At 49.9% G+C, this 11835-nt stretch overlaps 3 protein-coding genes across 3 annotated transcripts; 2 read left to right on the forward strand and 1 right to left on the reverse strand.

Moving 5' to 3' along the window:
- Positions 1-1187: 1187 nt before the first annotated feature.
- Positions 1188-2351, forward strand: EAH_00002690 (serine protease inhibitor, putative; the record flags this gene model as incomplete). Its single annotated transcript, XM_013394148.1, has 1 exon — positions 1188-2351. One exon carries the CDS (start codon positions 1188-1190, stop codon positions 2349-2351), a length of 1164 nt encoding a protein of 387 aa, XP_013249602.1.
- Positions 2352-3282: 931 nt separating this feature from the next.
- Positions 3283-6048, reverse strand: EAH_00002700 (hypothetical protein, conserved; the record flags this gene model as incomplete). The annotated part of the gene is made up of 6 exons (XM_013394149.1): positions 3283-3298; positions 3466-3818; positions 3962-4165; positions 4464-4603; positions 4758-5067; positions 5371-6048. The coding sequence occupies 6 exons, from the start codon at positions 6046-6048 to the stop codon at positions 3283-3285; spliced, it is 1701 nt and encodes a 566-aa protein (XP_013249603.1).
- Positions 6049-7615: 1567 nt separating this feature from the next.
- On the forward strand, positions 7616-11071 carry EAH_00002710 (subtilase family serine protease, putative; the record flags this gene model as incomplete). The annotated part of the gene is made up of 7 exons (XM_013394150.1): positions 7616-8176; positions 8305-8692; positions 8908-9118; positions 9419-9721; positions 9907-10017; positions 10211-10776; positions 10869-11071. 7 exons carry the CDS (start codon positions 7616-7618, stop codon positions 11069-11071), a joined length of 2343 nt encoding a protein of 780 aa, XP_013249604.1.
- Between the last annotated feature and the right edge of the window lie 764 nt (positions 11072-11835).

An 11835-nucleotide genomic window follows, 5' to 3' on the forward strand; every position in this document is an offset into this window, starting at 1 on the left:
GCCATGTACGTTTTGAACAATTGTTTGTGTTGGTAGGACTCAAGAAACCCCGTTTCTGCATTCAGTAACACTAAAGACATTTTTCCATGTAATCATCGGAATCAGGAAACCCCTTTTCTTTGTATGAACTATTACATGCCCCCCATGTTCGACGCAAGGTAAAAAATTATTTCGCCCCCCTTGCAGCTGTCGAGGGTCCTTGGTGAATGACGAGGCTTCTCGTTACTTCGTCAAAAATCCGCTATAAATAAAAAAAGTAACAGCAGACAGAATATAAGGATGAGACGTTTATGCGGAAGGAATTGAATCTCCATGACACCGCTTACTGTATACAAAGGATTGCTAGGAAGGTGCTCTTGCAATCCCCGTCAGGCGACACACCCGCCAATCATATATCATGCATTCCCAGTAAGATTCGTGGCTTCTATGCAAAGGCTAAAACAATGAAATAACACTGTACAGAAAGCAGAGCTATGCCTGCAGAAGCCTAGAGGGCTCCCGCAGACGTCAGCAGAAAGGAGAAGCACGCATCCACACAAAATCACCAATCCGTTCCCTGGGCTTCAGGTTGCATGCAACCGAACAAAGTCATCAATCAGTTTTGTAGGGATTGTGGTGCGCTCATGCATGCACACTCAACAATCGGTTTTGTGGATATGCTGCAGACAGCTATCCCGCCGGAAGGTTAAATGCTGCGAATTACTGCCGTTATATTACTCAATACTATAGGTCACTGGTTTTTCCTATGGTTAATCAATATAGGTGAGCAAATAGGCTGGGATGCAGCTGTGAGCGCTCGGTGCGGAGGCTTGAGCCCACGACTGCCCAACGAGCGAGAGCCTCACGACAGAAAGCAAGGCAACCGCGCTTGGTCTTGCTTCTGTCGTTTTGGGTGGCTCTCCAACGGCATTTTTTTTATTCGTGTTACAGTTGACGTATTTTGTTGCAGAGTTTCCGCTTTTTCGTTTGCAAACCTTTTTCCTTATCTGGCTCTGGAGCCGCAACTTCTGGTCATACGGCGCGGTAGCCGGTGGTGAGCATAGCAGCCTCTCTTCCTCCTCCGCTATATTGCCGTCATCTGAGACGGACGCAATTGGCTTAAAATGGCATTATTAAGTAAATTAACTCGTTTTTGCTCGGCTGCTGCTGTAGCAACTGCTTTGTCGCTCAGTTCCACAGCCAGTGCAATGGACCCTTCCACCGTTACGGCGGAGCGCCTCTATGGCGAAATTGCTGGGCCCAGTTTAGAAGCGAAGCCAAATTTCGTGTTTTCACCCTTCAGCATTTTCAGCGTTTTTCACACCGCACAGAAAGGTGCTGCTGGGGAAACCAGGGGACAGATGGATGCACTCGTGGGTCCTAATGAAAGCTTTGCCATCCCCGAGTTGATACAGCCACCTCAGAAAGAAGGTGCTGTTGCTGTCGACGTTGCGAATCGGTTGTACGTACACCCTGGACTGGAGAAAAACAAACACTTCAAGAAGTTCAAGAAGCAGCTGCAGGAGGAGAAGCAGAGTGCAGAAACTATCGATTTCTCGGACGGCGCAGCTGCTGCTGAGAAGATTAACAGTTTCGTTGCCACTACAACACGCGATCACATTAAGAACCTTCTGAATGCCTCCGCTCTGGGGCCACAGACTCGCCTTGTATTGATCAACGCACTGTATTTCAAAGCTCCATGGCTCCAGCAGTTCGAAAGTTCTGCAACCAGCTTGGGCGTTTTCTTCACTCCCAGTGGTCCTAAGCAGACCCAGTTCATGAAGGGGAAGCTGGACAAGGCGCCACTTTTGTTATCCATGAAGAAGGAAGCTTTGGCAGTGGGGCTGCCTTACACAGACCCTCGTCTTCGTCTTTACATTGTCATGCCAGAGGACCTCTCCAGCTTCGAGAAGTCTATGATCGATAACCCGCAGCAGCTGGAGCAAACATTTGCAGACATGGAGTCCTCAGCAATGGACAGGTCGTTTGAAGAGGAGATATTTTTGACCTTGCCGAAATTCAAGTTGTCTGCAGATGACAACAAAGTCGACCTGAGGGAGATCTTCGGCAGACTCGGGGCCCCCGACATGTTCGACATGGGAAAGGCGGATTTCTCAGGCATTACTGGCGATCGGGACCTCTTTGTTTCTTCCTTCGTCCACCAGGCGGACATTGATGTTAACGAGGAAGGTACAGAAGCCACCGCTGCAACTGCTATGATCATGATGTTGCGCGCCATGCCCATGCCTAAGACCCAAATAAACGTTCTAGTAGACAAGCCATTCATCTTCCAGCTGCGCTTCGTTGATGGAGACACAAATCTTATTCTTTTTAGCGGCCGTGTTGCTGACCCGACAGCTGCACAGCAGTAATTGCTCGATGGGTGAGGATTTGAAGCTACACTCCCGTACAATGGCGCACATGTTGATAGGACATGTACACGGCATGCATTCTGTAAAGGTGGCATCAAGTTAGCCTAGTGGGCATCTCAACAGGGCGGATAGTGCAGTGAAGTGCATACTCCGCGTTTTATCAGGCGCATCCTGTTGAGATATTAAGGCCTCGAGATGTGTCGTTTTAGGCTCCCAACCCATCTGCTTGCCCGGAACGGCTAATACCTCGAACCCATATTATTTAAGCTTTGAAATGTATGAAAGGTAGCAGGCGATAGACACCGTCCTTACTGCGCTCGACTTTCGTAGAAGCTTGCATAGTGTGATGCCCTTTGCACTACGCTGGGACGAGTTTGTAGCGTAGCTTCAGCAAAGGAAATGAATTTGAGTGGAGATTAGCAGAATTGTTATAGGCACCGACGCACTAGGTTTTCAGGCAAGGATAATAGTTGCAGCGGCTTCAGCCAGCAGAAGTGCTGCAGCGATGATATTAAATGAACTGTGCACTGGAATTAGAACCGTCGTTTGTCATACGGACAACTGGCTGCCTACTAGATGGCAATTGTGGGGTTAACAAAGTACTTTAGCTGGTAGTGTGATTCTGTGAATTACAACCTCAGTGCGCACAGAATCACCTGCCCAAACTAATTCCGTGAGACGATTCACCGAGAACGCTTTATATACACTATTCCACACTACGGGGACCAGGCTGCTCAAACACGCAGCTTTGAGAGGTGGCGAGAGCCCACACAGGAGCTGAACTCGAGCAATAAGAGACAGAGAACAGAGAAGCTATCTACCATGAAGCTTGAGTCATGAAAAAAACGCAGTTTGTCCCCTTAATCGTTGGCTGCAGGCCGGATTTCGTGCAGGTCTAAAAATGCACGTGAATATGCGAGAGTAGGGCTTGCTACACTTGCAGCCCTCTGAAGCGTTGTACGCAAAGAAGCAACAATCGCATAACACATGCGCGGAATCAGAGCTATAACCAAACAGATAGCACCGAATAAGGAGTACAAGCTGCAGAATAAACAATCCCAAAAATCGGTACAGTGTAGCGGTGACAAACTACTGCTAGCGTTTGTCCGCATACCTGCGCGTGGCGCCACACAGGACGGGCGCCTGTTCCTCGAAGGGAACAACAATGGGCGGAAAACTTTTAAAGGGTCTCCGAAAGCTAAAAGAAGGCTTATAAACAGAGACGGTAAATGAATACGTGGGCTTGGAGACGAGAACAGAGCTCGACTCCGTCTTGGAACCCGATTTCTGCGGCTGTTTGGCGCTGCACACTTTGGAATAGTTGCGCATATCTGCACAAGACTCAACACTAATGGTATCCCCGGGTTCCACCTTCACCTCCTCCGGCAGCAGCACCAATGACGTATACCAAGAGTCCGTCTCCCCATTTCGGAATGTGCCAAAGAACATACCCGGGTAAATTTCAATCTGAACATCACCGCAAAGGAGAATAGGTCTTGGCAGCACACCCTTTCGCCACAGACTGCCTAATACGCCGCACTGGAAACCTTTATAGGCTCAGCTAGATTCTACTTAGTAGTAGTTTAGTAGTACTTTATAATAAAGCTCACTTTGATTACGGCGAGCAGGCCAGCCATACAACCAGGTCTGCTAATGACAAACTTCAGCGTCTTCCTTTGTTCCATCTGATCCTTCATAGGGCATTGAAATTTGAGCGTTTCAAATGCTTGAAAATCCTCGCAGAGTAGCAGGTGGCTTGTGTTTAGCCGGACAGATTGCAGAAGAATACGACGGGGAGATAATATGCTTCGCCCCTGAAACCATACCCACCCAAATGATAGTGCACTTAATTCAAACGGAGCAATTATCCACATTTTCCCTACAAGCGTTTACTAAGTTTCCCGTCGTCACTCAAATAGCGTTTGATCCCCGGAGAGAACCGCAAACAAGTACCAAGCCCCACAAGCGCAGCTTAATCCACAAATGCATGAACGCGGAAGCGACCAGGTGAGAACAATGTTTGCTCAGCTGGAACAGGAGGCGGAAATTTCTAGGTAGAGACTGGGAAATGGTGAAGTATGATGTACAGAAAAGTAAAGAGTAACCCCTCACTTCGTATGAGTGAGCAGGATAGAGGAAATGCTCCGGTTCCGGCAAGCTTGCAGGGCAAATGAGTGTTTCTGCGCCAAACGGAATACTCAAGGGAATAGAGCCCGTGCGTTCCTGCACGTCGAGAAGCGCATCCGCGACCCCTGAAGGTGAAACCACAAAAAATCACATGGCTTTTGTCATAACGATCTGGCTAGGCTTCCTCTCGGGAAAGATATTATCCATTCATCTGCCACTTTTAAAGATGAGCTATTCGCGCAAAGTTGATTGACGCGGAGCCAACGCTACCAAACTAACCTTCTTGGGACGCAAAGTCGCCTATGATTTCATGTATTACAACTTCTGGATCCTTGAAGAGGGAAGCGGGAATACGTTTTGAGTATCCATGCAGAATATCGATTTTATGGCTCATTCCGATGGCCTCTACGAACTTTTTCGCCCGGCAGTGAGACGGCCGGGAGGCCTCTAGGGCGACGACGTGCTTGGCGCCTGCATTTACTGCGTTTATGGAAAGCAAGCATATGGGGCCTGTGCCTATTTCAAGGACCCGACGGCCTTCTACCAGCCTTTTGCCTCCGCTCTTCGCTTCTCCTGTCCATTGCATCGCCTGAACATCCGAAAAATCCAAACTATGCCCTAACATCCCACCAACATATTGAGCATATTTAAAGAGCGTCTTTATTGTTCTTTTGGGGTGGCTTGGGTATCACCATTCGCCAGGATGGTCGTTCCGCAAGCCATTCTTACGGCGGTGGACGAAATCAGCTAAACACGAAGAGCGGCAGCTACAGCAGCTACGAAACCAGCTAAAGACGAAAAGCACCAGCTACAGCAGCTCCGGCAACAAAAAGCATCTGAAAGATCAGCGTGTGAGATTGGCGAGAGGCTTATTAAAGTAAGTAATGCCGACCTTTCTGTAGTAGGAGACCCTGTCGCTGTCCTGCAGCATCGCCAAATGATTCTCCTCTGCGAACTGGCTGCAGATGCTCAGAGTGTGCACTTCCTCGCTTTCGTTTACTTTCGTTGTGGCTACAATTCCCATCTTGAGCAGCAAATCGAGCTTCTGATTGAGGCTCCAGTCCGGAAAGTACGCAGACATACGTCGGCTCTTCAAAGGTGTCTCAAGAATGAGCCCTCGCAACTCGCGGTGCACCCTAGTGGCCCCACAGTCACCCCCTGAATCATCTGTTCTCTTGCATTGTGCAAGCTGCGTAGTTGATGAGCTGTGTGCAGCCGGTGCCCTGCTACTGAGCCTTCGTTGAAGCTTTAGCGGCCTGCAGAGGTTCCTGTTCCCGCTGCTGCTGCTGCTGCTGCGGTTGCGGCTGGAGGCGCTTGATGTGGAGTTTCCAGCGCATGCCAAATTGCTGCTTGCATTTTCCTTGTTATCGTATTCATCAATCAAGTCCGGTTCGCGTTTTCGAGCGTTGGCAGTTATGCCGCTGCGGCATGTAGTGCTGATTAACCTTGGCGTTGTGGAGGTTTTGCAGCCAGTGCGGCAGCGGGGGCCTACCCGAGCGTGGTTTGCCCCGCTTTCCTTGAAGGAAGCCTGCCTTCTCCCTCGCTCAGAGGACCACATAGCCCCTGCCATGGTTTCTGCAGCTATGAGGAGGAGTTGGAGCGGCCAAGCAAACACTGTTTAAGGCGTCGTCTGTATTTGACTAGGCTTCGGCCCTCGGACGGCCTGTTCATGCAGTAGCGCACCTCCAGGAGCCCCAAACAGTCATGACTTTAGTTGCAGTAGATAAAGGATGGAGGAAAGTGATGATGATGTGGAAAAAAAACCGTCACGGTCCAGGAGGGTGCCTCGTAGGGGGGGAATCGTCACATCTTTGTGTGTGGCATTTGTCTCGTCACTGCTACTGACGCCACTGCCCTTTTCCCTATTCTCTATTTTAAGCGTTAAGTGAGATTTGTGAAAACTACGGACGCGTGCTGATTTTGGGGGGCAGCAACTTCTCAGATAAAGGGGGCTGCAGCTGGTGGTGGGGTTGGTGTGGTGTCGTCGTCGGCTGCCAGCTCCCACTTGTCGAAGCAAGATCATACAGCTGCTCCACGTGCAAATTTGAGCCTGGAAACACTTTTTAATCCCTCTCACAATAAAAAAAGTGTCAACTTTGGCTAATGCAGCACAGTTGCGCATCCGTCGAGCACAGAAAAGCTACCGACGCTTTTTCCCTCGTTGCAGCACCCCACGTTCCGAGTTGGATCTAAGACAGGATCAACTGAGTTCAGATCCGCGTGTAAATAGTTTATTTTAGTCAGGCAAGCCAATGAGGTCGCTTCACCACCCACCGAATATAGGAGTGGCGCAAGTATAGCTCACTCGCGTTCCTACTGCTTGTGGTGAGAGGCAGGATGCACAAAGGGGACCGGTGTAGCCCGCCGAGCCCAGAGTTCTATAGATTATGTTAGAATGCAGAGGAAGTCTTGCTGCATCAAATAGCTGTAGTGGACTCACTAGCGCCGTCAGCTTGCAATGTGTGCAGGCTGCTGCGACCTGCTAAGGTTTTGCGTATTTCTCCCGGTCCGCTTGCCTTCGCAAGAATTTTTGCGCTGGGCATATGATGTAGTAGTAAAACATTATATGGAGCTAGGGGCTTCCCCTATCTTTTGCCATCCAACCGTAACTGACATCTTACTCGATTACTTGAACAGCCTAGGCAGCAGCGAACTGCTGCTTTCTGGCCCACAATTCCGTTTGCCGTAGGGGAAGATGTGCGTTTCTCGACTGCCGAAAACTCCCTTCCTCAATGCAGTGTTTCTCGCTATTGCGCTCCCGTGCACCATTAGCTGGCCGCTTGAAGCCGTCCCACGGGACGGAGGACATCTCAAAAGCGAAATCCAAAGAAGAGAGCATCTTCGCGCTTCTCTTTGCGCCAGCTTCTACCTACAGGAACGAGGCCAACGGCTTCCCCAGAATCCGGAAGTCCGCAAGGAACGATGCGGTCCGACAGCACCCAAACGTCACGCCAGCGCTGAAGAAGTGACCGTGTACGGCCCCATCATAACCCGAAGTACCTTTAGAGAGGCAAGGTCCACATATTCTGTCAGTTCGCCGCATAGCATGGCATACAAGATGTGTTCTGTCGTTGATCTGTCAAATAGCCAATAGAAATCATTGCTTGCCTTCTGCTGCACTCCGCAGTGCAAGGGAAATGCATGGGAGCCCCTTCAGCTGCCTTTTGTCTTTTTTCCAGAACATCGCCGACGCACTGGCCGAAGGTCGAGAAAAGGAAGCTTCCAGACTTATAGTTGCATGGAATCCTGGATGCCTGAAAAGCCTGCCACAAAAGGTACCGACTTCTCTGCAGCCGCTCAGTGTTCGGGAAGTTGTGCCTCTTCAAATTTTTGGAGAGAAAGATAGCGCTTTGCACGGGCGCAAGGTGTTGCTTCGCGGTGGAGTGTACATGCAAGACCGCGTTGGAGCGAACGATTTGCAAGAAGATTCCACACGGAGCATCGTCAACGGGCGCCACCTGGCACTGTGGCTTTTCGCCCGTGCTCTGGGGCTACATGCCAGGCTCGGCTTGACGCTAACAGGTTGTATGGCCAACTGTCGAGATCGACTTAGACTGAGGTTCTTCGAAGGTCCATCTATGCGAGCAGCATACTATGGAGCGCTCAACACTGACATATTACGCATCAGCAATGTGAGTGCCGGTTTCATATTTCCCCACGCTGCAGAGCTTTGCAAGACCTTGTCCACCAGCTTGTGGGTAGCATGCTTATACATTTCTCATAAGAGTACACCGGTTTAAGCGCTCAAAAAGTTCCACTTTGAAGTCACCAGGACAAAAGGGGAGTGCATCAACTGCTAGTGACCCTGCGTACATCCTATGTGCAGTCTCATCTGCCGTCTGCCGGATTCTTGCCAAGCATAAGAAAAGCTGCAGAATCGTTATCCGGAGGTTCCGATGAAGCAAAGGAGGCCCTCGGAAGGATAATCACAGCTGCTGTAGCGTGTGTAGATGAAGTATCGGTAGACCGCAAGGTCGATGTTCAGAGGTCGAACGCTTCACCGTGGCCCTCGCCAGGAGTCCATGAGAGAAAATCAACTCAGCAACACCTGGGGGAAATGCCGAGAGAAGTTGCCGCATCTCCCGAGATTATGCGGGCCCCTTCTGGTTTGCTTGGGGATCCGTTCCAAATGAGGCAATGGTACTTGCATTCATTCTTTGGAAACTTCACTGTGGGAGCAGACAAGGTCTGGCAGAAAATAGAAGCGGCCACGAGTAAGCCAAGCAGACAAGGTATAACTGAACGCTGAAGTTTTTGACAGCTCCCTACCTTCGGAGATAGCAGATTGACTGCACATTAGGGAATAATTTTCATAGCATTCCATGTTAAGGAGCGACACCTGAGTCTTCCGAGTTTCTGCTGGAACAATGAATGCCAAAAGCTCTGAATTTTGTTGGAGATGGAATTATGCTGGGTATTGCTTTTGCAGAGACAGTGCCCGTGGTACTGGCTGTGTTGGACACTGGATGCTACTTGCATCAAGACTTTATTGACGACTTCGACGTTGCAAGCAGCATATTCTGGGACAATCCTGGGGAGAAGGACTGCACAGATGGAATTGACGATGACGAAAATGGCTATGTTGACGACTGCTTTGGTTGGGTGGGTAAGCACCGCTTCCTCCCTGTTAACAAAGTAACGTAGGAAGCTGTACAGCAGGGAAAGAGTTCAAGAGTTAGATTATTCATGTTCTATCAATTGACCAACAGTAGCTACTGCCACAGACGGCCTTGCCCGCCTGATGCTGAAGTGCTCTGATTCCGGCTACGATAGCATAAAACAGCAAAGCAACATATAGTAAGGCATTTAGACTCACGAGCCAGTGAACAATAGGCAGACTATTCAATTCACGGTACATCTTATTTTGGTATGCCCGCCGTTTACGAATCTGGGCACAGGTATGCACTGTGCAGATGCTGCTATGCTGTGTCTTGAGAAAGTGCTCGGAGAGTAGGTCTGTGGACATCTTACCCGCCTGCGTTCCTTCCTTCTTACCAGAATTTTGTAGAAGACAATGGGCACCCATTCACCGATGACTCTGGTCATGGCACATTAGTTACCTCTGTGGCAGCCGCACGGGCGCATGACGGCAGGGGAGGCCGCGGGGTTTTCTCGAATCCGACGGTAATGTGCCTTCGCGTCGGAAGCCGGCGAGGAGTTTGGACGTCGACAACAATTCCAGCTCTCGACTATGCCGTCAAGATGAAGGCTCGGGTTTCAAACCACTCCTATGGAGGACCAGGGTAAACTATAACAATTAGTTTGATCCGCATTCAAGACCTCATATACAGTGTGACTGTTGCCAAGTGCACTGCGCAGTCCGTTCGAACCAGCAACTGCATGACAAGGCTTTCGATAGAATTTCTTTTCCATGGATGGCGGCACCATGGTGATCACTGTAGAGGAGCACTTAAGGATATTTTTGCAGATTCGTCGCCGCGGAGTACGAGGCCTTTGTGAGAGCTCTCAAACATGACCACTTGATAGTCACCGCGGCAGGGAATTCGGGCTGCAATATTGATGAACAAAACGAGTGTTAGTAGGTCCCCAATGACGATTTTGATCTCAGAATAAAATCCCAGCCCACCAGTAGCAGCTCATTGCCCTGGAAATTTATGTGTGTATATATTTGTGTGGCTTGATGGGCGGTGAGTCGTTGTCGTTCATGTCAGTTTTTTCCGAAAAGGAAATGCCTAGAGGTGGCCATTGCGTGCAGCGCCCCTTTGTTGCAGTTTCACTCCTGGAGCATTCCGATTACGAGGGCTAGTGAATGTCATGGCAAGCGACGTAGCTGGCTTCCGCGCTTCGTTCTCCAACTATGGAAGTGAGGGCGTTGACGTTGCAGCCCCTGGGACTTTGATCTACGCTGGGACAAATTACAGAGCAAACTCAGGGAACCGACGCTGCACTTCCTGTACGCGCATTCAACTGTTCGCTCGCGTTCAGCTTACAATTTGGCAGCATCCACGACGGAGGATCGGTAGCCTTCACCTGCCAGTCGAAACTGCGGAAACACTGGCAGTTCTTTTAACTGGAGCACCGGAACAACGCTATGTTCAGCTGAGTGAGATCTTGCCAAAGGGTGTTGATTCGCTTCACGTCGTTCTTACTGCTGCAGGCTACACATACGTCGACGGTACTTCTTTCGCTGCTCCGATAGTTGCCGGAATGGCTGCGTCTTTGTGGGCATATTTTGAGGCAACCAATCCTCTAGGCTGGCAACAGTGCAAAGAGCCCGCAAGCAGGAAGGTGGAACAAGCCATCATGTACTCTGTAACTGGATCCAAAGCCCTAGCTGGTGAGGGAAGCAACCGTGCTTTTCATCTCCGCAAAAGGTCAGGACACAGCAAATGCTGCTTTTGCCTCCTGATGTTTCTGTCCTGCCTGCAGGAGCCCTAGGAACGAACGGAGTAGTCAACATGTGGCGTGCCATGAGCTACTTTGACTCTGTGCCAGGCCCATTCACCCCAGAATACCCTACGCCTGAAAGAGGGTACGACCCCCACTTTCGTGGAGGTGAAAGCCATGGGATTCCTGCTACGGTTCTACCGTTGCTGTGGGCCTTGTGCATAACGTATCTACACGTTCTGTAATTTTGGAAGCGCCTACTGCACGTTCATATCCCCGCTCAAATTTTAAAGCGCTTAGCTTGAACTGGAAAAAAGAGATGCCCGCAAGGCTGGTTGAATGCGGCTCAAGAAAAGAAGTAAAACCGATTGGTTGTAAAGTGCGCACAGTAGACCACTCCCGCATAATCAGTGTTTGCTCTATGAGCATTTTTGGGTCACTAAACTGCGCGCCTCATTTCCGCACTCTTGCCAATTGACGAAAAGAGCAGAAATTCGACAGAAAGCCGACCAGATTTGGTTTCGAGACCAACTGGGCTGAACGCGTATGTAATGATGCATGCGCCTACACTGAACAACATCACCATGCATGTGACGGCGTAGGGCGCTGAGTTTGGTATGCCGTGGAGTTACGAAGCCTCAAGCCATCGGGGAACGGTGCGACAGAGATGCAACATTACATGAGGATAAAGGCACTTACAGTTTACACAGTTGGGAGGCAAGCTGCACTTACAAGGATGTCCCCAGGACACAAAGGCACTGAGCAGCCCCCGCGCCACCCACAGTCAACACAAAAAGCATTCTGTCCACTACCTCATACATGCGATAATGATGTTCAACGTGACGACACAAAATCTCTTCACATGAACGTGATATATGATGCCCACTGCCAAAACAAGCGATAAGAGCGTGGGAACAAAACAACGTGCTAGCCAATATCCACCACCGCACACTTGCGGCTCTGTACAATCCCATTACGAATACAGTGCAGCTTGCATGCAAAAGCACTG

This window comes from Eimeria acervulina, genomic scaffold (assembly GCF_000499425.1).
Source record: "Eimeria acervulina Houghton genomic scaffold, Eah_scaff9, whole genome shotgun sequence".
Taxonomy (NCBI): Eukaryota; Apicomplexa; class Conoidasida; order Eucoccidiorida; family Eimeriidae; genus Eimeria; species Eimeria acervulina.